This window comes from Corvus hawaiiensis, chromosome 5 (assembly GCF_020740725.1).
Source record: "Corvus hawaiiensis isolate bCorHaw1 chromosome 5, bCorHaw1.pri.cur, whole genome shotgun sequence".
Taxonomy (NCBI): domain Eukaryota; kingdom Metazoa; phylum Chordata; class Aves; order Passeriformes; family Corvidae; genus Corvus; species Corvus hawaiiensis.
In genome coordinates, this window is record NC_063217.1 from 75,817,178 (window position 1) to 75,839,133 (window position 21,956).

Below are 21,956 nucleotides of genomic sequence, written 5' to 3' on the forward strand. Positions count from 1 at the left end.
AAAAAAATATTTCTGCGACCCTTTGGTGAATATGCAAATTAATATTTCTAACTAGGCTCTGTGTTTGCTCGGAAGAAAGTAGAGGGGAAGTTTGGGCACCATCCGAGGTGAGGAAAGAGCCGAGGTGCCTATGGTGTGCTGAACCATGAGAAAGCAGGTGAGGAAGGTATGTCAGGTTCCGCTGGGGTTCCTGGGGAGCGGGAGCATTTGCTCCTTGGGGTGAACCACAGCTGAAGCTGGTGTCCGGCCTTTTTTAGGGATTAGCGGTTTTGTGGCGTGGCGGTGGCCTGACCTGGGAGTCCAGCATTGGTGAGGTGAGGCTGAAGGGTCAGAGGGAATAGGAAGTGACAGGCACGCCCGGTGTGTTTGGGAGCTGAGCTGGAAACAGGACAGGACATTGCTGGTGTGCCTTGGCCCTGGCAAGGACCTGGAGCTAGGCAAACATTCATCTGGTTGTGGGTCTGAGGATTCCCAGTGGGATCCCCATGCTGCTCGGCAGAACTAGCAGTGGGAGAAACACCGTTCCTCCGTGCGCCGTGTCTGCAGTGTGCTGGTGATGTCTCTGGCACCCCCAGCACAGGGCTTCCCCAAGAAAGGCGCCATCCACGAGCCTGGTGACAAGCAGAAAGGACGGTTTGCCATTCAGCTGAGGCCCCGATTTATTTCCACTACAGAGCCTGTCTGTCTCCAGGGAAGGGAACCATTCTGGCTGCATTTCTCCAGGCACCAGGAAAGCTTGTGGCTCCGCGTTTCGTTTTCAGTGGATTTTCCATTCCACCTGGTGTGCACCTCCTGGGGACCACAGCTGACCCTGCCTCGGGCAGCAGCAGGCAGAGAGGGCAGCAAGGCAGTTTTGAGCATCCCTTCGTGCCCCTTCCCCACGGTGCCCTGGCACCGCAGGAGTGAGTGTGGCTGGGCTCGTGTGCTTCTGGGAACTCATGTGTTCTCTCGGTGATTTTATTTTATGAGTGACTTTATTGCAGTCACCTGGGAGCTCACTCTCAGCTGTGTGTGCATGTCCTCATAGGAGTAACCACACACCCGTAGGCCTGGCTCATGTCACAACTCAGGCAGTGTTTCCCAAAGGATACAGGAGTGTCTCTGAGCGCAGGTTGAGCAGCCTTTCCTGGTCTCTCTGCTCTTCCCTTCCTGGCTGAAGCTCAGGGAGGAAAGAGAAGACTGACACCCCCGGGAGCAGGTTCTCCGTCCCTTGCAGCCATCCCCATGATAACGCAATGGTTATCACGGTGGTTAGTGATAACGATGTCCAAGCATCCGGGCATCCTCACTCTGCCAGCCCTTCGGCCCCTGCAGCCGCCTGAATCCAGGTCCCGGCCAGGGAGCAGCGGACCTTGGGCCACCCCTCCGGGGCTTGATGCCCGTGAGGGCTGGCCTGTCTGTGGGAATTTGGCTCGCCAGCCCAACCCCTTCTGAGCCCAGGTGCCGGGCTTGTCCGCTGCTCCTGGGGCGTTCCCTTGCCCGATAGTTGGTTGTGCCGTGCTGGTGCTGTCGAGAGGGGCTCGGCAGAGCAGGGGCTGTGCTTTTGGAGGGCGGGGAGTGGCGGGGGTTGCCGGCTGCGGGGTTCCCTGGGAAAACGGCCGGAGCTCCTCAGCCCGGGTTGTCCTTGGCTCTCCGCAGGAGGTTTTCTGGAAAAATAAGCGAATAGAAAATGCAGGTATCTACCGAGATAGGAGCGTGCGGCAGCCGGGAGGCGGCGGGGAGCGATCGCACGGCCCCGTAGGGTGACACCGCGCCCGCTGGCAGCGCGGCGGGAGCCGGATCGGGCCCACCGCACCTGCGCCGTGTCCCCCAAAAATCCCGGTGAGGCATTTCCAGGAGGCTGGGGGAGCGCCGCCGGCACGGGGCTCTGCGGGGCCCCGGGGTTTGCGGTGGGCGCTCCCGGCGGTGGCACTCCCCCGGCAGAAACTTCGAAAGAAAGAGCCTGCGTCCATTCCAGTGTCCTTCTGCGGGTCGAAGGATGCTGTTCCCTGGGATCCCCTTTTAGAGTAGCATCAGAGGCTGGATAAAAGCTCAGAAATTCCGCCGCGGTCTTTTCCAGTCCCAGGGAATTTCGGTAGTTTAGATCATGCCGAAGAGATTTCGAGATCGTTTATGTGCCGTGGTGTCCCTTAAAATCCTCGCTAATAAAATTAGCGCGTAGGTTTTCTTTCCCCCCACTAATGACAGTCACTCGGACAATTTATATCGTACAGGGAAAGCTGCAGCACTGAAGGAAAAAAAGAAAAAAAAAAAAAAAAAACCAACCAGGAATAGGAAAAAAACCCCACCACATTAGAAGCAGGAATTGACATCCAAATTTTTACAGACTCCCATATTTGTAATATTATGAGACTCTCCGTTTTAGGAGACACTGGGTTTTGTCGAATTAATAAGATAAATGTTGAAAGCATATTATATGCAGCCTTTAATCCTAATGCAAGGGAAATCGTAATTATGTGGAGAATAAGTGAATTTGAAAGCCAAACATCAGCCCACTCTCTGATTGCAAAGCCCGCTCCGTTCGCCCCTGGAAAACGCTTTGTCTCTCCTTTTGTTTAGTTTAAAGGGTTTCAAATTCTATTTTTAATTATTCTTTTTTTTAATCTGTTTTGTATCTGAAATGACGACGATCAGGGAGGGACCGATAAACACTTTTCCACGCGGTAAACCCCTTATTTCGGCACAGAAATGAGTGCCCGCGTGTCGGTGAATGCGGGAGCCTCGCGTGCACAGGGTGGAAGCCCGTGGCCGTTCCCCGCCCCGGAATGGCTGGGAATGGGCTGGGGGCTCCGGCCGGGGCTGCCCTCTGCCCCGCTCCTGCGGGAACCCGGCTCCGGCGGGGAGCGCGGGGCTGCCGGGTGCAGCTTCTCCTCACGCCGGGCCTCCGCCGGGCGCCGGCAGCGCAGGAGGGCCGCTCCGCGGAGCCGGGCGAGGGCATCCCCACTCGCCTCCGTCCCGTCGAGGAGGTTTTTTTCTGCGTGTCCGATTATCCCTACCTGGCAGGTGCGGGGACAGGGCGGGAAGGCGCCGCCGGGATCCCAGCGCCGGGCGGAGCGGCCGTCGGGCACCTCAGCTCCCCGCCCCGCACCCCCGCCGGGCCGAAGTCGCGGAGCCGCGGCCCCAAACACGCCCGCTGCCCCGGGAGAGGGTCGGTGGGGGGGCGCGCCCCGCATTTCCCACCCCATTGCCCGAAGGTGCCCGGTGGCGGCGGGTCCAGGTGAGGGGCGGGCGGGCCGCGAGCGGGCAGCCCTGAAGGGGTTAACGGGAGGGACGTGGGCTGTCACGCGTCATTGGGCAGATTATGTGCAGCAAACAAAAAGTGTGTGTCTGCGTGCCAGCCCCTCACTGCACCGGGTCCGTCTGCACCGCTCGCCTCCCGCTCCGCCGCCCGCACGGCCCGGTCCGGCATGGAGCGGCGCTGAGAGCCCGAGGCAGCCAGCCCGAAGCCGCCTTTGTGCCACTGTCGGGGCGAGGATTATCCCCACCGTCCCTGGTGAGTACCGGCGGAGGGGCCCCGCCACCCCCCGCCGCCCCGGAGCGGGAACAATGCCGGGGATGGCCGTGCTGCCGGCGGCCCTGCCCGGGCTGCGGAGACCGGCGGGGGAGCCTCCGGGAGCGGCCCCGGCGCCGCCCGGCCCGGACAAAGGGCGGCCGGGGGGAGGCAGCGCCGCGGGGCCGGGGGCGGCCCGGGGAGTCGGGGGGATGCGGCGCCGTGGGGAGCTGTACGGGGCCCGCCGCCGCCGGGGGGAAAGTTCGGCGGGGGCCACTCACTGCCGGTGGTTTCGTTTGCCGAAATCATTCCTTCGGGGAAGGGATGCGTCGGGCAGCGGCGGAACGGGGAGGGCGCCGGGGAGGCGGCCGGAGCGCCATCCCCCCGGTCTCTGTTCCCGGGGAGGGGCCGGGACCCCCGCCGCCGCTCCGGGGGTATGAAGTTCCCGGCGGTGCGGGGACCCGGTCGTACCCCGAAATCGGGGGGGAGCGGCGGCTCGGCGGAGCCGTGCCCGGCGCGAGCGGCGGCAGCCGTCAGCAGGCGCACCGGGAGGAGCACCGGTCTTTTCCCGAGCCAGCCCCAAATGACGGATTTCGATGGCAGATGGGGCGGGGGGAGGCAGCCGTGCGCTAATCTGGTCGGGAAGGGCGAGGGCACCGCAGCCGGGCGCGATGCTCCCTCCCCGGCCTCGGCGCCGCCGGCCCCGCACCCTGCCCGCTGCCCGCGCCCCACCAGCTGCCCGCCGACCGCATCCCTCCCCTCGAAACGCGCGGCAGCCGGGGCTCACCCTGCTCCATAAATAAGCGTGTCGAGGTAAAAATAATTACCTCTGCTTGCTGCTTTTAATTAAAGTCTCGGAGGGAAAGTGCTGGATTATGATAATGAGCAGCCATACGTTCCCCTTGTCGCGCGGAGCGGGAGGTGAGCTGACACGCAATCGGCGACAATGACAAGCCACTGGAACCCACCCGCTCCCCCGGCATAGCCCGCAGCCCGGGCCGGCTCCGGGGGTTACCGGAGAGAGACCCGCCGCTGCTGGGCGCCCGGCGCCTGCTCGGGACAGCACTTGGCCGGTGGGATTCCCGGGTCCCTGCCCGGAGCTGGCTCCGCCGCGATCGCTAAAAAAATTGATCAGCGCGGCAGAGTCCCCGCACCTCGCCTCCGCTCGCAGCTCCTAGCCTGCTTTCAATTTTTTTCCACACCGGATAAACTGCTGGCCTGCCTTTTTTCTTTTATTTTCTTCTTCTTTTTTTTTTTTATTTTAAATTTTTGGAGGTTTTTTGTTAATGTTTTATTTAGCAATTCAAGTCGATTTTATTTTGTTTTCCGGGGCATCCCGGTGTACCGCTGAGCGGGACCCGCTGCGGTAACGGCCCCTCTCTGCCCCTCTCTCCGCCCGCAGGGATGGAGGACGCCGGCGTCCAGCGGGGAATATGGGACGGGGATGCCAAGACGGTCCAGCAGTGCTTGACTGACATTTTTACCAGCGTTTACACCACCTGCGACATCCCAGAAAATGCCATTTTCGGCCCCTGCGTCCTGAGCCACACGTCCCTGTACGACAGCATCGCCTTTATCGCCCTCAAGTCCACCGACAAGCGCACCGTCCCCTACATATTCCGGGTAAGAGCCACTCGTCCCCGGGCCCAGCCGCTCGCCACGTCGGCCGGTGCCCGAGCGCGTCCCCGCCGCGGAGCGCAGCTCGGCCCGGGGAGCCCCCGCCGCCGGGAGGCTGTCCCCGAGGGCAGAGCCGCGCCGCCGCTGCCGCTCCTACTCTTGCCTGGGCCCGTGCTGTCGGTCGGTCGGTCTGTCGGTCCGGTGGATTAACGCGGGGTTTCAGGTGGACACGTCGGCGGCCAACGGCTCGTCGGAGGGGCTGATGTGGCTGCGGCTGGTGCAGTCGGCGCGGGAGCGGGAGGAGCAGAACCTGGAGGCCTACATCAAGAGCGGGCAGCTCTTTTATCGCTCCCTACGCCGCATCGCCAAGGACGAGGAGCTGCTGGTGTGGTACGGGAAGGAGCTCACCGAGCTGCTGCTGCTCGGCCCGGCCCGGGCCCCCGCCCGCACCAACGGTGGGTGCCGCGCGCGGCCGCCCGCGGTCCCGGGCGGGAGGAAGGAGGGGGATCCCCGCCGACGGGGGGAATCGGGAGGCGGCGGTCGGCTTCGGGATCCCCAGCTCCCGATCCCCAAACTCTCGGCGGATAGCCCCCATCGGCGGCCCCGGCTGACGGTGCTCTCTCTCTCGCTCTCTCTCTCTGTCGTGCCCGCCCGACGCAGGCTCGCCGCCGTTCGCCTGCCCTGAGTGCAGCCAGCGCTTCCAGTTCGAACTGCCCTTCGCCGCACACCTCCGGTTCCGCTGCCCCAAGAGGCTGCACGGCCCCGACACCGGCCCCGCCGCCGAGGCCGCCGGCGTCAAGGACGGCGCCGGCAAGGAGCAAGAGCCCGGCAAGTTCGGGAAGCCCGGCGGGCCGCCGCACCACCCCTTCCCCGGGCCCGACGGCGGCCCCGCCGCCAGCACCAAGCCCTCCACGGACTTCCACAACCTGGCGCGGGAGCTGGAGAACTCCCGCGGCGGGCGCGGCGGGTCCCCGGGGCGGCCGGCGCCCCCTGAGGCCGGCCCTGAGGCGGCGGCCGGGAAGGCGAAGCGGCGTTTCCCCGAGGAGGAAGAGCGCGGGCCCGGCGCGGCGCGGGGCCGCTTCCCGGCCGAGCGGCCGGGGCTGCCGGCGGCGCCCAAGGAGGAGCCGGGCTGCGCCCCGCAGCAGCAGTACCGCGCCGCCGGCTCCTACTGCGGGCTCGAGGAGGGCGGACGCCTCTTCGCGCCGCCCAGCCCGGAGACCGGCGAGTCCAAGCGCAGCGCCTTCGTGGAGGTGAAGAAGGCGGCCCGCGGCCCCGAGCCCGACGGCGGCTCCGAAGAGGGCCCAGAGCGCGGCTCCCCGGGCGCGGGCGGCGCGGAGCCGGGGCTGTGCCCCCGCGGCGGTGCGGGGGGCCCGCTGGCCGCCCGCCTGGACGGCGGCAGCCCGGCGCGGGGCAGCGCCTTCAGCACGGTGCCGCAGCTCGGGGCCGGCCCCGGGGGGCCCGGCGGCGGCGGAGCCGAGGAGCGAAAAAGCGCCTTCTCGCAGCCCGCCCGCTCCTTCCCGCACGTTCCGCCGCTGGTGCTGGGTCCCAAGCTGGGCGGGCTGGGCGAGCCCTGCCCTGACGGCGCCGCCGCCCCCGCCCGTCTGTACGCCGCCGAGGCGCTGGCCGCCAAGCTGCCGGGCGGCGGGGAGGCGGCGGGCGGCGGCGGCGGCGGCGGCGGGGGGCTGCCCAAGCAGAGCCCCTTCCTCTACACCACGGCCTTCTGGCCCAAGAGCTCGGCGGCGGCGGCGGTGGCGGCGGCGGCGGCGGGGCCGCTGCAGCTGCAGCTGCCGTCGGCGCTGACGCTGCTGCCGCCGTCGTTCACCTCGCTGTGCCTGCCGGCTCAAAACTGGTGCGCCAAGTGCAACGCGTCCTTCCGCATGACCTCGGACCTGGTCTACCACATGCGCTCCCACCACAAGAAGGAATACGCGCTGGAGCCCCTCGTCAAGCGCCGCCGCGAGGAGAAACTCAAGTGCCCCATCTGCAACGAGTCCTTCCGCGAGCGCCATCACCTCTCCCGCCACATGACCTCCCACAACTAGCGCGGACAACCCTCCGGCCCCGGGAACCCGCCCGGGACCCCCGCCCGGGGGACCCCCGCCCCGCCCGCCGCTCCCACCCATCCCCTTCGATGCACGCGTTTCCACTGTCCGGGGAGGGGCGGGGAGGGCGGGGGAGAGGAGAAGGTGAAGAAGAAGGAAAAAGAGAAGGTAAAAGTTAAAAAAAAAAATAATAAAATAAAAAGAGAAAACAGAAAAGAGAAAAGAGAAGCACCGGGAAAAAGGAAAAAAAAAATCAAATGACTTTAAAAATACATTTTTTAAAATGTCATATATTGCAACATATTGATGCATTTGTCATACGTTTCTACTTAAATTATTAAGCACTTATGGTTTAGATGTAATAATAATTCTATGTCAGGGTAAATTTTTATTTTGGATATGAAGCTAAGGGCGAGGGGGGCGCGGCGGGGCCGGCGGGCGGCGGGCCGGGGTCCTGCATGCACCGGGCGCTCCCCCCGCCCGGCCCCGCCGCCCGCGCCCCTTCCCCCCGAGTGTCACTGGTGCCCGTGGAATGGAGTCTCGGTAGTTCCGTGTTACCTTCCCTTTCCCATTTGGGTTTGTTTTGGTTTTTTTTTTCCTCGCCCCTCTGGAAAAAAAGATTTATTAAACTTTATAGTTTATCCGGGTATGTTGGATGCTTTGACAATAAATGACTTTATTTTCTTCAAAGCACCTGGACGTTAATCGATGCGGGGGAATGGGCGGTGACGAGGGGGTGGCCCCCCGGCTGCGGGGTGTCAACGGGGCCCCCAGCCACACCGGGCCGCGGGGAAGGGCAGAGAACCCCGACCACGCCGCCTCTTCTCTCCACTCTCCTTCCCTGCTCGCCTGCCTTCCTTCGGCCCCTGTCCGTCCTTCCTCTGTGCATCTTTGCTTTTGTCCGGCATTTTATTCAGCCTTTCTCTCTTTCTTTCATCTTGTCTTTCCCTTCCTTTCCTCTTCCCTTCGTGTTTTGGGTTGTCTTTAATTTCTTTCTTTTTGCTTCTCTTTTCCTTTTTGCATGTCTTTCTTTTTTCTTTCTGTTTTTCTGTATTTTCGTATTTTCCCACCTCACCTCTTCCAGGACCCTGTGTTGCCTCCCACTCTTGCCAGGGCTATTGGTGGTCCCCGGCTTGCAGGGTGGGCACAGCCACAGAGGTTGCCCGAAAGTTGCCCGGGGTGACAGGAGCCAGGGGAGCCCCCAGCCCGCGGTGTCTTAGGGTAGGGAGTGCTGACGGGGCCGGGGGGAAGGGGGGAGGGTCCCCTCTGTCCTGCTGCATTACCGGGATGATGGCATCGCAGCCGGGGACACACGGGAGGACCAGAAGAAGGGGGATGGGATACTCCCGGGCATGGGTGCACAGCCCGGTCCGAAGGGCACCATCTGCAGCGGGTGCATTGTCAGACCCGCGTGCTTTGGGGGGCACGGGAGGGCCCTGGGGGACGCAGCAGCTCGGGGATGTGCAGGAAACCCATTTCCACATACAGGCTGCCATCACCCTGGCACCGAGGCTGTGCGTGGCTCAGCAGGTCACTGGCAGGGAAAATATCCCAAAGCCGGAGCCGTGCAAGGCCGGAGCCCGCGGCAGAGCGTGAGAGCCCCACAGTGCCATGTAAATGGGGTCCGGGTGCCACCGGCGTCTGCTGCCATGGGGTTTGGGGGTTGCACGGAGTACCTGGACCTGCTGCAAAGCCTTTACAGTTCCTGGGGAAGTGCATGCAGCTCCAGGTAGGAGAGCCTAGGAAAGCCCTTGCCACGGACAGTCCAGCTTCCCGCTGATGCTGCTCACCTCTCAGCGCACTGACCCCGGCACGGTACCAGTAACCCCTAGCTACGCCGGGAGCCGAAGCGGTCCCGCGGCTGTCGTTCCCTCCTCAGGTATACGCATGGCTCCACCTGCTGCCGTTAATTGCGGGGGCGAGACACTGATTATCCCGTGAATTTTCCTTAAAAGCGGTGCCACCCCTGCCCGTCCCTTTTTTGGGGGTTCCCCGGGATGCTGCGCCGGGGCTCCGGGGGATGCGGGCGGGCTGCGGGGATGCCGGGGGCGGCAGAGGCGGGTGGGCACCGCCATCTAGTGGGGCCGCCGCGGGGCTAACGGGAATGCTCGGGGCCCCGGCGGGCTCCTTCCCCGGAGATCATGCTCCGGACTCCTCTCCCGCGACAGCTTCGCTTCTCCAGCAGCCCCGGGACGTCTTTGGCGCTGCCTCCCTCCTGCACCCAGGGAGGTTCATAGAGGCGGTGTTAATTATGCTCTCCCTGACTCCCTGCGCTTATCCTGGATCCTGGTGCTGCTGGAGGGATGGTGCTTCCCCTGCACGAAGGAGCACTCGGGAACCCAGCACACACCTACAGGTATCAGAATCTCTTCCATCTACTCCAAATATTTTATGGCCTTTCACCGCCCTGTAGTGTGCTGTGCCCCTGCCCTGCCCTGGCAGCATCCTGCAGCATCTTGCTTTCTATGTGTTCCTTGTGACCCTCTCAGAAGGCGCGGTGTTAAGCTCCAGGACTTTTCCAATTGGGTTTGGACAGCCTACAGTCAGCCCCCTTAAAAACACTGTTAGGCAGGGCACGTGTGGTGCAGCGGGTGCCTGCGTTGTTACTGCAACAAAAAGCTCACACCATTTCTCTATGGAAGTACAAAAATCTACGGACTAGTGAGCAGGAAATTTAATCCAAGATTTTGCTTTGGTGAAATCGGATATCAAACTCCGAAGTGATAAATCAAACCCGAGCTAAAGCTTCTTGTACAAGCAGAACATGCCATAATAAAGGCAGGCAGTGCCCATGATCCTGTACAGTTGGGTGTTGTATGGAGGGGGCTCAAGAGCTCCCTTTGGGCCATTTGGGCTCGGAGCTTGGCCACAGCAGGTCCCTCACTCCCCAGAGCTCTCCTCAGGTCAGCCTGAGTACCACTGCCACACACTGCTCCTTTGTCAATGTTGCTGCTGCTGCATGGGAAACAGGAAGAGAATCTCCCTCTTTTTTTTCCTCCTTTTTTTTTTTGTTAAATGTCTTTCCCTGTCAGTGGTTGATGCTGTGCTGTGTCTCTGCACGGCGCAGAAGCTGGCTGGGCTGTGGCACCAGCTGGCTTTCCCTGGTGCAGGGTCTTCATCAGGGCATCACAGCCCAGAAAATTCAGCGCCGGGGCATGGCATAGGCATTTCTTTGGGACAGAACTGCCCCTGTAAGCCTGTGCCAGAGCCCACAGATGTATCTGTCTCCAAAACCCACCCACATCTTCAATGTGCTGCAGAGGAGCAGTAAGTGGGAGCTGGAAATAAGAACAAGCAGCCTTCAGATTTGGGGAGCCCCTTCCCTGCACCCTGCAGCACTTAAGGTAAGACTGCTCCATCTGACCTGTAGCCAGGCCACACTGCAAATAACAACAATAATAATAATTCCAGCAAATCCTGGTATTAATGTTGTTCCTGGGGACCAGAAGGCAGCTTTGAACCCACAGAGGTTTCTGTTTGAAAGCGCAGTAGTCGGGCAGCCACGGGCAGCAGACCCTACCGCCTGTGCACCTTTGGGCTGGAGCTGGGAGCAGCTGCCTGCCTCAGGGCCTGATCCCAGCAGGTTTGGGAATGGATTAGCATCGGGCAGTTGGACACAGGCAACTGAACTCCCCATCAGCGTGGGCACAGGCTGTACAGAGCTGCTTTCACATGGACTCCTTTCCCTAGGTCTGGAGAGAGGTGTACAAACAAAGCTTTCACTATGCAACCTCTGAGCATCCTCACAGTTGGGATGCGGAGCGCATCCCAAAATCTTTGTGTTGAGTTTTCTGCTGCGCATGAAGATGCCGAGCAGCGTGCTGGACAGATGGAGATCTGCTGCCCGGCCGCTGGCACTGTTTGCTGCCATTGTTGCGAGGAGACTGAGCTCCTCTTTGTACGGTGTCTATCTCTAGATAACCTTTAATTGGTTAAAATTGGAAAATCAGCTCTTAGGATTTCATTGCAATACCCAGCTCTTGAAAATGCATTGTTCAGCTGTGGATGTCTAGGGAAGGCTGAACTAGTTCCCTCATTTTGAAAAATCATGTGAGCTGTACAGTATTTCTTCCCTACTTTCCCTGCTGCTAAAGTCTGCTTTGGAATGGGGAAAGACCTGACCCAGTACAGAACGTGTTGATGGTGGGTTTAAAACAAATACACACAAAAAGCAAAACGCATGGGGGAAGTTTCTGTTAGATACAGTGCTGTCCTGCAGAATGCTGGAAAACGCCTGGCGTGCTCTGAGCTTTATTTGAAGAGATACTGCTTTTCACTTGTTAGAATTTGTATTATTTCCTTATCTAGGCTTGTGAGGTGGCTTCCGAGTGATCTTGGTGACATTCATGCCCACAAGGGCATGTTACCCCCTTGCACCTGTGCTCCCCACAGCACCTGGGTAATCATCTTAATTGAATTAACCTGTCTCAATGCCCGTCCTCCTGCTAACACATTTGGCTCTGCCGAGCTCCTCAAGCAGCCACCGTTTTCACTGTTTCCAGGAGTGGGGATATCTCCAGAGGGACTTGCAGGGTGACCTGGGGACCAGGCACCTCCACTCAACTGTGGTGAGTCTCCTTTAGGCACATCCTCCTCGCAAAGGGTTTTTTTGCAGGCTCCGCTGGCCGGTCCCGTGTCTCCTCACGCTTTGCCTTGCATATTTTTAAGTGGCAATTAAATAGCACCAGGCTGACATTGGGAGGGGGGAGCACTCCTGCCGTGCAACTCACAGGCCTGGTGCGCTGCAGCAGATCAAACAGGCTCAGAAGAGTCCTTCTCATCTTCAAATGGGGAATTTTACACTTGAAACCCAGCTTATCCTCTGCATTTGCTGAGTTTTCTCTGTAACCGAGCCCTGAATAATTTAAATGACATAACATCAGCACTAGGTTTCCAAAGCTGCTAGTGTGTGTTTGTGAGTGTTGCTACTGCCAAAGGCAATTACACACAATTGCTCCGGGAAGTTCACTATTACATCTACTTATTTATTTAGATTTAAACCTTGCGTTCAGTTTGTTTTTATGTTGGGATTTTTTTGGAGTTGTGCTGCAGGAGTGCCTGGAGTACTTAAAATCGGCATGTTGTGCTGGCGAACAGGTCCAAATGGAAAGCACCCAAAACCATACAGGTCATGCCCAAAGCACTGCTTGTGAGTTCTAAGAGTTTCATGGTGAAGATGAAAACACGCCACGTGCCACAGGGACTTGTGTCAGTTGTTTTTCCGCAGTGAAGGTGGTTGGGCCTTGCTCTGGTGGGGAAAAGGGAGTCCCCAGACAAAGAGGATGGTATCCTGCGGTTGTCCCACTTCACAACAGAGAAAAGAGGAGTACTGGGAATGATACTCTGCTGCCTCACTGTGCCCCCCAGAAAGGGTTGGGAACGTGCGCTGCAGTGGGGTTGCCTCCCAAAAGCACCTTTTGGGGACCAGCCTGGGCAAGCTCACCTGGCTGGTGTTGCCTCTTTGATGGCCACATCCCACAGGAGTTTGGATTTTCTGGGAATTTGTCACTGGAGGGGAAAAACAGACGTGTGAGTGAGCAGAGGATGCCTGGCAGCCGGGGGGCACCAGAACCTCTGTTGGAAACTCCGAGGGTGGACAATGGGGTCTAAATTAGGGAGGCTGGACTTGCTGGTGAGCGCCTCACACAGAAGCCTTTTTAATGGTGGATATCCCCGCCCAGAGCGTGCAGGTGCCTCCTTTCTGCTCCTGGGCTGCTGCTGTGCCCAGTCACCCCCGGGATGGTAAGTGTAAACAGTTGACCTTAACTATCAGTGGCAGAAGTGGTTTGTGGTCTGCTGACCCAGACGGAGAACAGGGATTTTGCTGCCATGGTCCTGTACCAGCTGCAGCCTTTACACCAAGATGCCCAAGAGGAAATCCTCCTGGAGCAAGGTGGCCATGCCTTCCTCAGCTGTGCTGACACAGAAAGTCTTGTGCAAACAGCATTCGAGAGGTTAAGAAGTCCTGCAGATCCTCATCCTCCTCATGGATCCGGATTCGGAATTAGCATGTGTGTGTAATTCAAGAGGAGGTGGGTAAGTGGAAGTCCTGGATTTTGCCAGACTAACCACTACAGCTGGGAGAAGTAAACAAGATTTGAGTGCCCTGACCTTCCTTCAGGTATGTGCATCTATATATAGGGCTGTCTATGTATACATGGCTATATATAACACGTGTGCATATAGCTCTGTGGATATATATATGTGCTGGGAAATGGTTTGAAATTGCAGCAATGCTGTGAGATCATCTGCTCACACTAGGCTGTGCCAGGTGTCAACCAGGCTGGATACAGCTCCTTAAGTGCGTGTCCCTCTCTGTGCCCCTGACCTTCAGCTTCCTTGGCAGGCGAAGGTCACCCTCCGACGTGCCACCCGCTCTGCCTCCTTCCTGCCGAACCTGATCCCTGGGCGCGTGGCCTGGATGAGCCTGCCAGCCAGAAGCACCCCTGGGGATGGCTGAGGGGCTGTTCCTAGGTGGGGTTTAGGGGCAGACACCGGTTGGCAGGAGTACTGAGGGCACAGAGGGGTGGAGCTGGGGCTCCAGACGGGGCAGGGCGTGTTTGGCCCGCGTTGGCTTTTGCAGAGGTGAGGTTTTCCCAGTGGTTTTGAGGGCCGGGAATGGCCCTCGGAGCGGAGAAAAGCATAATCCATGCAGAGTTGTGCCAGGGCGATGGATGGGCTGTTGCTGCGGCGTCTCCTCTTGCGCCGCGGTGCTGTGTGGTTGTTGTCTTTGTAATCGGGAAGGAATACAACCACTGGTGCTGGGGGGCGACCTGGCCAGTGTGCGGGTCACCCTGACAGTGGCGGGAGGCTGGGGCCGTGTACCCCCTGCCAAGGAACCAAGGAGGGTGTTGTGAACCGACAAGAGCCACCACTTTCCTGCAGGCCGTGAGATGCTGTTGGGGGTTCGTGATGGGGGACCCCCCCCCGCCCCGTTATCCCAAGGGCTCCTCTGAGGGTCGAGCATGGCCCCGCGAGTGACGGAGAGCGGCTTTGCGTTTCGGGGGGTTGCCCCGAGCTCCCTGCCCGAGGCTGGACTGGGCGTGCAGCTGCTGTGTCACCCCCCGAACCCCAGGCGGGGGGCTGCAACCCGAGCCTGTCCCCAGAGTCCCGCAGCTCCGTGGCCTCGTCCCGGCGAGGAGGACAAGTTAATTCCCAGATAGATGCTCCCCGAGTCCCGCATCTGCCGCGGGCACGGGGGATTGGGGGGGGGGGGGGGGGTGGGGAGCGGGGGGCGTGGGCCCGGGCACAGGTGCGGGGCCGCCGCCCGGTTATAAATAGCGGGGAGGGGCGGCCCGGCTCCCCCCCGTGCTCGATCCCCCCCTCCAGGGCTCGGAGCGGAGCGGGATGCGGCGCTCTCCCTCCCTCCTCCCGCCCGCCGGCAGCATGAGCCCGTCCTTCCTCCTCCTCCTACTCCTCCTCGCCCTGCCTGCCCGCGCCCGGCGAGAGCAGGTGCCCGGCGGGGCGCAGCGGGGCCGCAACGCCCCCGCGTCTTCCTCCTCCTCTTCCTCCTCCCCGGCGGCGGCGGGGCCGAGCCGCTTCCCGCGGAGCCGCCCGGATCGGCGGCGGGGCCGGCTGTACTGCCGGGTGGGCATCGGCTTCCACCTCCAGCTGCACCCCGACGGCCGCGTGGACGGCGCCCACGACGCGAGTCCGCTCAGTGAGTGGGGAACGGGAGGTCTGGGGGGCTGCCGTGCCCGGGCCGGGATAGTGGGGCTGAGCATCCCTATCCTTGCAGTCTTCCCGCTCCCGCGGGGGGTGACAGAGCCCCTCGCTCCTGTCGCCCTTGCCTGGGGTGAGCTGTGGCCCTGGCGGGCCCAGGAAGGGGAATTTGGGGTGCCGGGAGGGCTGTGTTCTGCGGGCTCCGTGAGAGCTGCCTGTCTTCCTATGGGAAGTACCACCTGGGGGTTCGCCCGGCCCGAGGAAGTGAGTCCGTGGGGAAGGTGTGGGAGCATGAGGTCTGCACTCCCACCACAGCCCCTTGCCAGGCACCGGGGGGAGAAGATGCTGCCCCTTTTCGGTCCTTTCCCTGTGGAACTTTTCCATCCCTCTCTCTGCATTCTCATTCTCCCAGCACAGTGATAGGATATATTCAGTTTAAAAATAGGACTGAGGCTGACGTTCCCCTGAGAGAAAGCTGTGCTAACTCATGGCTTATCCTCTGGTCGGAGTTGCCATGATATCCTGCTAGAGGGAATGAAATGGCAGGTGGGGATGAAAAATCGCTTCAAGAGCCCAAGGGCTCGGGCCCGAGGTGACCCTGGCAGCGTGCGTGGCTCAGCTGTTGGGAACGCTCACGGAGCAGCCGCCACATCTGCCCAGGACCGAAGAATTTGGGCCCTAGACTGTGCCGTGGCCCCACGAGGCAGAACAACCCCTGGGCAGAAGTGCTGGGAGCCCGGGAGCTCTGCTTGGGGCTTCATGGGCACGGCAGGCACATGGCCTGGAGAGGTTTAGAGGATGGATAGGAAAACGGGGCACCCACGCCATGGCTGTTTTGGGAGACATGAGTTTGGAAGGGCTGGCAGAGGTTTGGTGCTACAGCTGTCTTGCAGAGACCTGAATTATGTGCAGTTCCTTCCTCCTTAACCTGAGTTTTCCCCCCCACCCCGGAAAGGCCACGGTGACACCAGCTCCGCAGATCGGAGCAGAGCCAGCCCTGGCTGGGCACTTGTGCTGGTGGGGAGGGCGCTGTGCCGGAGTGCTGCGGTGAGGAGGCCCTCAGGAGGAAGAAGTTGGCTTTTGGCAGGGAAATCCCAAGTTTGGCTCCTGGGAAACAGGGCTTGACCTCGGGCAACCCCAATAAACAGGAGTATGTCTGCCACGGCTGCAGGGCCACACTGCAAAAGGCAGGAGGGTTTGGGGTGCCCTTGAGGACAGACACGTGTTTGACAAGGTACTTGCCTTGCTGCAGTGGGGCCGCAGAGCCTCATGGCTTGTGGCCTGGGGCACATGGGGCGAGGGGCGTGGCAGCCCATCAGCCCCCCAAGGTGTCCCCCAGGCCCTTGGTGCTGGGACTTGGGTGCCTCAGGGAGATGCACTTCCTCCTTAAAATAAACATGGGAAGTGGTGATCCGATACCCAGCCTTGGGGGATTTAACGTGGCTTCGTGTTTGCTCCTGGCATGTTAATCCCACGGCCCTTTAGGGGCCAGGCGAGATGCTCTGCGGGCTCCTTCCTCTTGGGCCAGGGCACATGGTACTGCCCCCCAGCTTGCAGGGTTTGGGGGGATGCCTGGCCCTCTGTCCGAGTCTCCCCACACCACCTGGGGAGGTGATGTGTCGGTGCTGTTTCTGAGGGATGCTCGGAGGTTGCAGCTCTTGCGTCAGATGAGTTGCAGATCACACGTGCCCCTTCAGGGGCCGGAACCCCCATCGTGCTCAGAAAACTCCCATTTTTTTCCATGGCTGGGCTGTGCAGTGTCCCATTCCCCAAGTCCTGCTGAGAGGAGGGGGTCTGAGGGAGCAGCATTGGTACCTCTAGTCCCAGCTAGGTTGTGTGACACTGACTTCCCGAGTTCGGTGTCTGCGGGACGAGGATGGGCGACTCTGATCCCAGCAGGCTGGTGTGGGTACAGGGGGCTTTTCCCACCCTTGGGAGGGATTTCCCCAGGAGTTAACTTGTTCTGCTACAGCCAAGCCAGGAATTGTGCCCCGAAATGGAACTTTAAAAAAAAAAAAACAAAAACAAGTCCCAGCCACCACCCTCGATCTGTCCCAGAGTGGATGGAGGGTCGCTCTGTGGGGCAGAGGGATGGAGCAGGAGCTGGGTGGAGCCAGGCAGCTGAGGAGCAGGGACATGGGAGAGGAAATGCAAACCTGTCAGACTGAGTCATATTTATTTTTTCTTTGTCACACCGATGTGAAAAGAACTGTGATTTATTCTGGGATTTCTGTCATCCTAGGTATTTTGGAAATATTTGCTGTGTCTCAGGGGATTGTAGGAATACGAGGAGTTTTCAGCAACAAATTTTTAGCGATGTCAAAAAAAGGAAAACTCCATGCAAGTGTAAGTAAACCCCCCCTTATCAGTACGTGTTGTTTATTAAAGGCTTTGTGACACCTCCACAAGTCGGCACAGCAACAGTCCCAGGCAGGGCCCTGGCGTGACGACCCCCTCGGGCTGCCGGAATGACTCCGTGCTGGGCAGCACCGGCGCCATGCAGACAGATAGGGGACAGGTGGAGCTGGAGCTCCCCAAGCCCACCTTCCTACTTAGTGCATTTAACCGTGCAAAGTGGGCCTTTTTGTGTGCAGTTGGGTATTTGCATCAGCAGAGCCTGTACTTTGAGCACGGCTGGGTTATTTTTAGCACCTTCTGCAGCAGATCGCGCAGAAGGATTTAGCCAAATGTCTCCCGGCGAGCGGCACGCACGGCGCCGGCAGCCCTGGGGCTCGGGCCGGCTTTGCCCTTGGAGACAGAGAACCCTGGAGAGGGCTCGGGCAGGTGAGGTCCAGACTGTGCAGGTGTGCTGCAGCTAGAGTGGGAAAACCCTGGTAACTTTTCTCTGCAGGATGTTCTCCTGAAGGCTGAGGTTTCCTGCAGGTCTCATTATGCTTTTTCCAGCTTTCTGTGTTGAATGAATCCACACGTCGATTTCGCTGCTTGTTTCAACCTCAGGATGTTGCTTCCCTGTTCCTTGTTGCCAGTTCCAGAGATCATTCAAACGATCACAGTGAACTCCTGTGCTTACACGAAAAGCAGTGCCTTTGAAAGGCGTGTATACATGCACCACCCCAAGAAGGGCATTTTTAAGGCAGCATCTCCTCTCTGAGGGTGGTTCTCAGAGAGCCCGGTCAGGGCTGACGGCTGGGGAAAGAGAAAAGCTGGTTGCCCACCCTGCAGTTCCGAGACAAACCTCCCAGTCCCAGAGCGGATGTCACGGATGTGCTTGCACAGCCAGACACCACAGACCACTTCCAGCGAGATTTATGAACTCACCTCTCTGTCCCTTAAGTCCTTTTGGAGTGCTGCTCCTGAAACCTACTGATGCTTAAAGGGTGAGCACATGGTTCCTTCTTTGAAGAAATAAAGTAGGAGCATGAATGGTGTCTAGGGGAAAAAGGGAATGGTTTCATGGAGGAAAACCCTTGCCAGGTGAGGCAAGGGGCAGAGCAGGAGGAGAGGGAAAGGATGGAGAGGAGAGGGAAGCAGGCAGAGAGAGATTCCCGGACCCACCAGGGCCTTCCCTTCTGGCATACAATGGGCCTCTTATCTGAGCTGAAGCCTTGATTTATGCCCTGGCACAGGCAGAAATTAAATCAAGCCTCATTGGTGCATGGTTAATTGTTGACACACAAAGGGCAGGGCCAGAGAGGGACTTCAGTCAGGAGGGTCAGGGCAGGGGTGAGGACACACGATGCCCCGCTCGGGTGAAAGCCGCAAATTTGTAGAAACTTGACCCAAATGCCTAAAGACTGCTGAACTAAACAATGCCAATAATGCAAACCCAGCATCTGTTGTTCTTTCCTGTGCTGGCAGGATTGAAGTTATTTCATGGCCTAATGAGTTCTGAGCAGTACAAAGCACGTCCTGTGCCCGTCACTCAGGGCAGTGCTTTGATATGGGAGGCAGGCCGAGAACTTTGCGCCGAACCACAGACAAGCCATTCCTGCAGGAATTTGGGCTTCTTCGAAACTCACTGTCAGGCTCAGCTCCATCCCAGCTTGGTGTTTTACAGACTCTCGTCTCCTCTTTCTCTTCTTTTTTTTTAATGCCAGCTTAATTAAATTACTGAGTGGTTCATTTTTAGAGGCACCAGCTTCAGAAAATGACAGTTATCGCAGCAATTATCAGTTGTGTGCACAGATGGCTTTTTCCTCGTTGATAAATCCTCGCTCTCCTGTTTGTCCATTTTTAGCACGGAGCGGGTGGGAGGGTTCTGTGCCTGTCCAGCATGGACCCCAGGGGACAGATTTGCCCAGGTAATTCTCCTTTTCCAGGAGTCGCCACAAAGCCGCATTCCTGGCTGGAGCAAGTCTCTGCTCAACTGGATTTTGAAATTTAATTGACTTCAGGACTGCTCTTGATGATTGTCTCTGGAGCTCTGCAGTGCAAATCCAATGCCAGACATGTGCTGTGGCTGCACTGCCGGCCCCATGCAGGAAAAAACAGCTTTTCCTGAATGGAGCGGTGCAGGGATGAGCCGAGAGGCCGGGACGTGGGGAAGTCTGACAGGATCATGGTGAAGCAGCTGTTGATCCACTTCCCAGGCTAGGGCGAGGGCTTCCCTCCGCACATGGGATGTCCTGCCCGAGCACTGCCATGCGCACTGGGGCTTTGGGGAGCACCAAGAGTCAGCAAAGCCTTGCTGGGGAAGGTGAAGGCCTGTGCATGGGGGAAACAGCAGGGAGGGTGTATGAAAGACAGGGAGAGCAAAAATGGGTCATGGAGCTGATGTCCCGTGGAAGCGGTGAGCTAAAGAAGACCTAATTCCAAGTGCTATGAGGCGAAATGTGCACAGCAGGTTGAGGGCTCTGTCACTTGTGCTATAAGGCTCCACTTCTTTGGTTAAATTAGGGCTTTCAGACACTTTCCTTGTGGTTACAAAGCCCCCCTGGGATTTGGGTCTTGTACTCTGTCTCTGCTCAGCATCTCCTCCATGTCAGTGGTTTGAGTTAGGGTTACTGGTTTGGAGGTATCACTGTGGAACTGAGCTGGGGAAGCTTTTAGGGCACCTGATAACTGTGCTTGCCATCAGGTTAAAGTATGGCAGAGGATTCTGGAGGGGCTGCTGGAAGCTGTAGCTGGGGATCCCAGGGCTGTGGGCACACAGGAGAAGTGCTAGGCTCTGCTGTTTTGTTTTGGAATGCTTTCTTTGGAGGGAAGGGAAGTGCACTGCTGGGAGAGCCCAAGCCTTTTTATTCCCAAGAAAGCCCAAAACTGGGTGGTAAGCAGCTACTGAAGTATCTGCATTGGGGGTTTTCCAAACTGTCAGGTGCCTGGCACCCTCAGTGTTGGTGCCCCGTGTTTCCATGCACTCCTTAGGGCCTGGTTTTGGGAGACAGGCAAACCAGTAAGCATTGGGGGTGGGGGACAGATACCACCTGCCCTTTGCTAATGGTGTCCCCTCTGTCCCCGCAGGCCCGGTTCACGGTGGACTGCCATTTCCGGGAGCGCTTCCAGGAGAACAGCTACAACACCTACGCCTCGGCCGTGCACCGCAGCCCTCGCTCGGGGCGCCAGTGGTACGTGGCCCTCAACAAGCGGGGCAAAGCCAAGCGGGGCTGCAGCCCCCGTGCCCGGCCCCAGCACGTCTCCACGCACTTCCTGCCCCGCTTCTGGCAGCCGCAGCCCCCGGAGCTCGCCTTCACCGTCGCTCTCCCTGAGAAGAAGCCCCCGCCGCCGAAGCCCAAGGTCGCCCCATCCCCGCCTCGGAAGAACCCCGGCCCTGTCAAGTACCGGCTGAAGTTCCGCTTCGGGTAGTGCCGCGGTGGGGATGGTGGCGCTGGAGAGACTGGGCACTGGGGAGCTTTTGGGGGTGACCCCACGGGAGGCCCGTGTCACCCTCTGCAGATGGACACAGGGAAGCTCCCAGGTGGCCGTGCCACCTCGAAAGGCTCGAGGACTTCTCTTCACCGCACAAGCTGGGCGGCGTCCCCAGAGGCGTGTGCTGGGATGGCGCAGCTCGGGCTTGCCAAAGAGAATTCCCGTGGTGCCCTGAAAGCACTGGATGGACCTCGGGTTAGCGTTCTGTTGTTGGAAGAAGTAGAAAGGTACCTCTATAGCGAACATATTTTCTTACCTTATTTTCACTAGTGACTCCTTTGACAATCATTTTCATGCGAGAGAGATGTTCAGAGCCAAGTGGTTTTGTTTGTTTTTCTTGCATCTCCTTCTTGCTGCACTTTTTCCTCCGACCATACCTCAGGCACCGTGTATCCAGGTCTGTCCCTTCCCTTTCTCTTAGAAACCAGCTCTTCCCTTCCACAACAAAACAGTGAGACCAAGCCCTCCAAATTCAGTCGCCTTATCTGTGCTGCAAGGTGGTCTTCAAACTCTCTGTTGGCAATAATAGATGTGTGTGTGTATTTTGTAAGGGTTGCAGGCTTGGGGAGGGTGGCTGTTTGCAGCCCACTCCTGGTGGTCTCTCCCCTTCTTCCCTGGACAGCTGGAGGAGCGAGTCTCTTCCTGTCCATCCAAGTATGGATTCGATGCCTGCTTTAAAATACCTCTGCCCTGGTGCCGGGGCGTTCCTGCTCCCTGGAGGAGTCCTTCCCCACCCCGGCTCCCTGGGGACAGGGATGCCTGTGGCCCCCAGGTGCCCACCAGTTTCGTCCTACACTTTTTGCTGCTGATTTATTTTATCACTCTCAATACATTTGCAGAGGCAGGGAGCAAGGTTTTTATTTTACAGTGCGTGTGGTGATGTGGCAATAAATGCTGTTATATCTGCTTGTCCCTTTGGGAGTGTTTCTCCCATCCAGGTTGCCTGACGGCCCTGTTGTTGAATTGTTTTTCTGTCGTGGTGTGGTCTGTGAAGTAGTGGTGCACATGGAGTTTGTAATCGGTGTTTAGCAGTGTTGCTGTACATACAGGCACTGGTAGCATTGAACCTCACCAGTGAAGCCTTAATTAGGAGCCCAGATGGACTCAGGTTGGCAGAACCCCTCGGGACCTGAGCCCTACCAGCGTCCGGCAGCAATAATGACCTTCATCTCCTGATTGTGGTACAAATGGCTGTTTCCATTGGAATCGTGGTTCTTTGCCTTCGTCATCCTTCTGGCAGCCCCTGGCTGGACATGTATGCTCCATGTACAGGGATGGATGGGGATGCTGGAATAAAATAGTTGTGTTTCATTTTATAA

At 59.0% G+C, this 21,956-nt stretch overlaps 2 protein-coding genes across 2 annotated transcripts; both read left to right on the forward strand.

Annotated features, from left to right (window-relative positions):
- Positions 1–3,338: 3,338 nt before the first annotated feature.
- PRDM8 (PR/SET domain 8) lies at positions 3,339–7,327 on the forward strand. The gene is made up of 4 exons (XM_048303808.1): positions 3,339–3,493; positions 4,893–5,113; positions 5,331–5,562; positions 5,768–7,327. Exons 2-4 carry the CDS (start codon positions 4,895–4,897, stop codon positions 7,147–7,149), a joined length of 1,833 nt encoding a protein of 610 aa, XP_048159765.1. The 5' UTR covers positions 3,339–3,493; positions 4,893–4,894; the 3' UTR covers positions 7,150–7,327.
- Positions 7,328–14,532: 7,205 nt separating this feature from the next.
- On the forward strand, positions 14,533–21,956 carry FGF5 (fibroblast growth factor 5). Its single transcript, XM_048305193.1, has 3 exons — positions 14,533–14,809; positions 17,054–17,157; positions 20,233–21,956. Exons 1-3 carry the CDS (start codon positions 14,536–14,538, stop codon positions 20,572–20,574), a joined length of 720 nt encoding a protein of 239 aa, XP_048161150.1. The 5' UTR covers positions 14,533–14,535; the 3' UTR covers positions 20,575–21,956.

What these genes read in the sequence shown, in the direction of transcription:
- FGF5 (XM_048305193.1), top strand. Translation starts at nt 14,536, where the DNA reads ATGAGCCCGTCCTTCCTCCTCCTCCTACTCCTCCTCGCCCTGCCTGCC. An exon ending in CCACGACGCGAGTCCGCTCA is followed by an intron (nt 14,810 to 17,053) that starts GTGAGTGGGGAA and finishes CTGTCATCCTAG; the next exon opens with GTATTTTGGAAATATTTGCT. An exon ending in AAGGAAAACTCCATGCAAGT is followed by an intron (nt 17,158 to 20,232) that starts GTAAGTAAACCC and finishes CTGTCCCCGCAG; the next exon opens with GCCCGGTTCACGGTGGACTG.
- PRDM8 (XM_048303808.1), top strand. Translation starts at nt 4,895, where the DNA reads ATGGAGGACGCCGGCGTCCAGCGGGGAATATGGGACGGGGATGCCAAG. An exon ending in CCGTCCCCTACATATTCCGG is followed by an intron (nt 5,114 to 5,330) that starts GTAAGAGCCACT and finishes GCGGGGTTTCAG; the next exon opens with GTGGACACGTCGGCGGCCAA. An exon ending in GGCCCCCGCCCGCACCAACG is followed by an intron (nt 5,563 to 5,767) that starts GTGGGTGCCGCG and finishes CGCCCGACGCAG; the next exon opens with GCTCGCCGCCGTTCGCCTGC.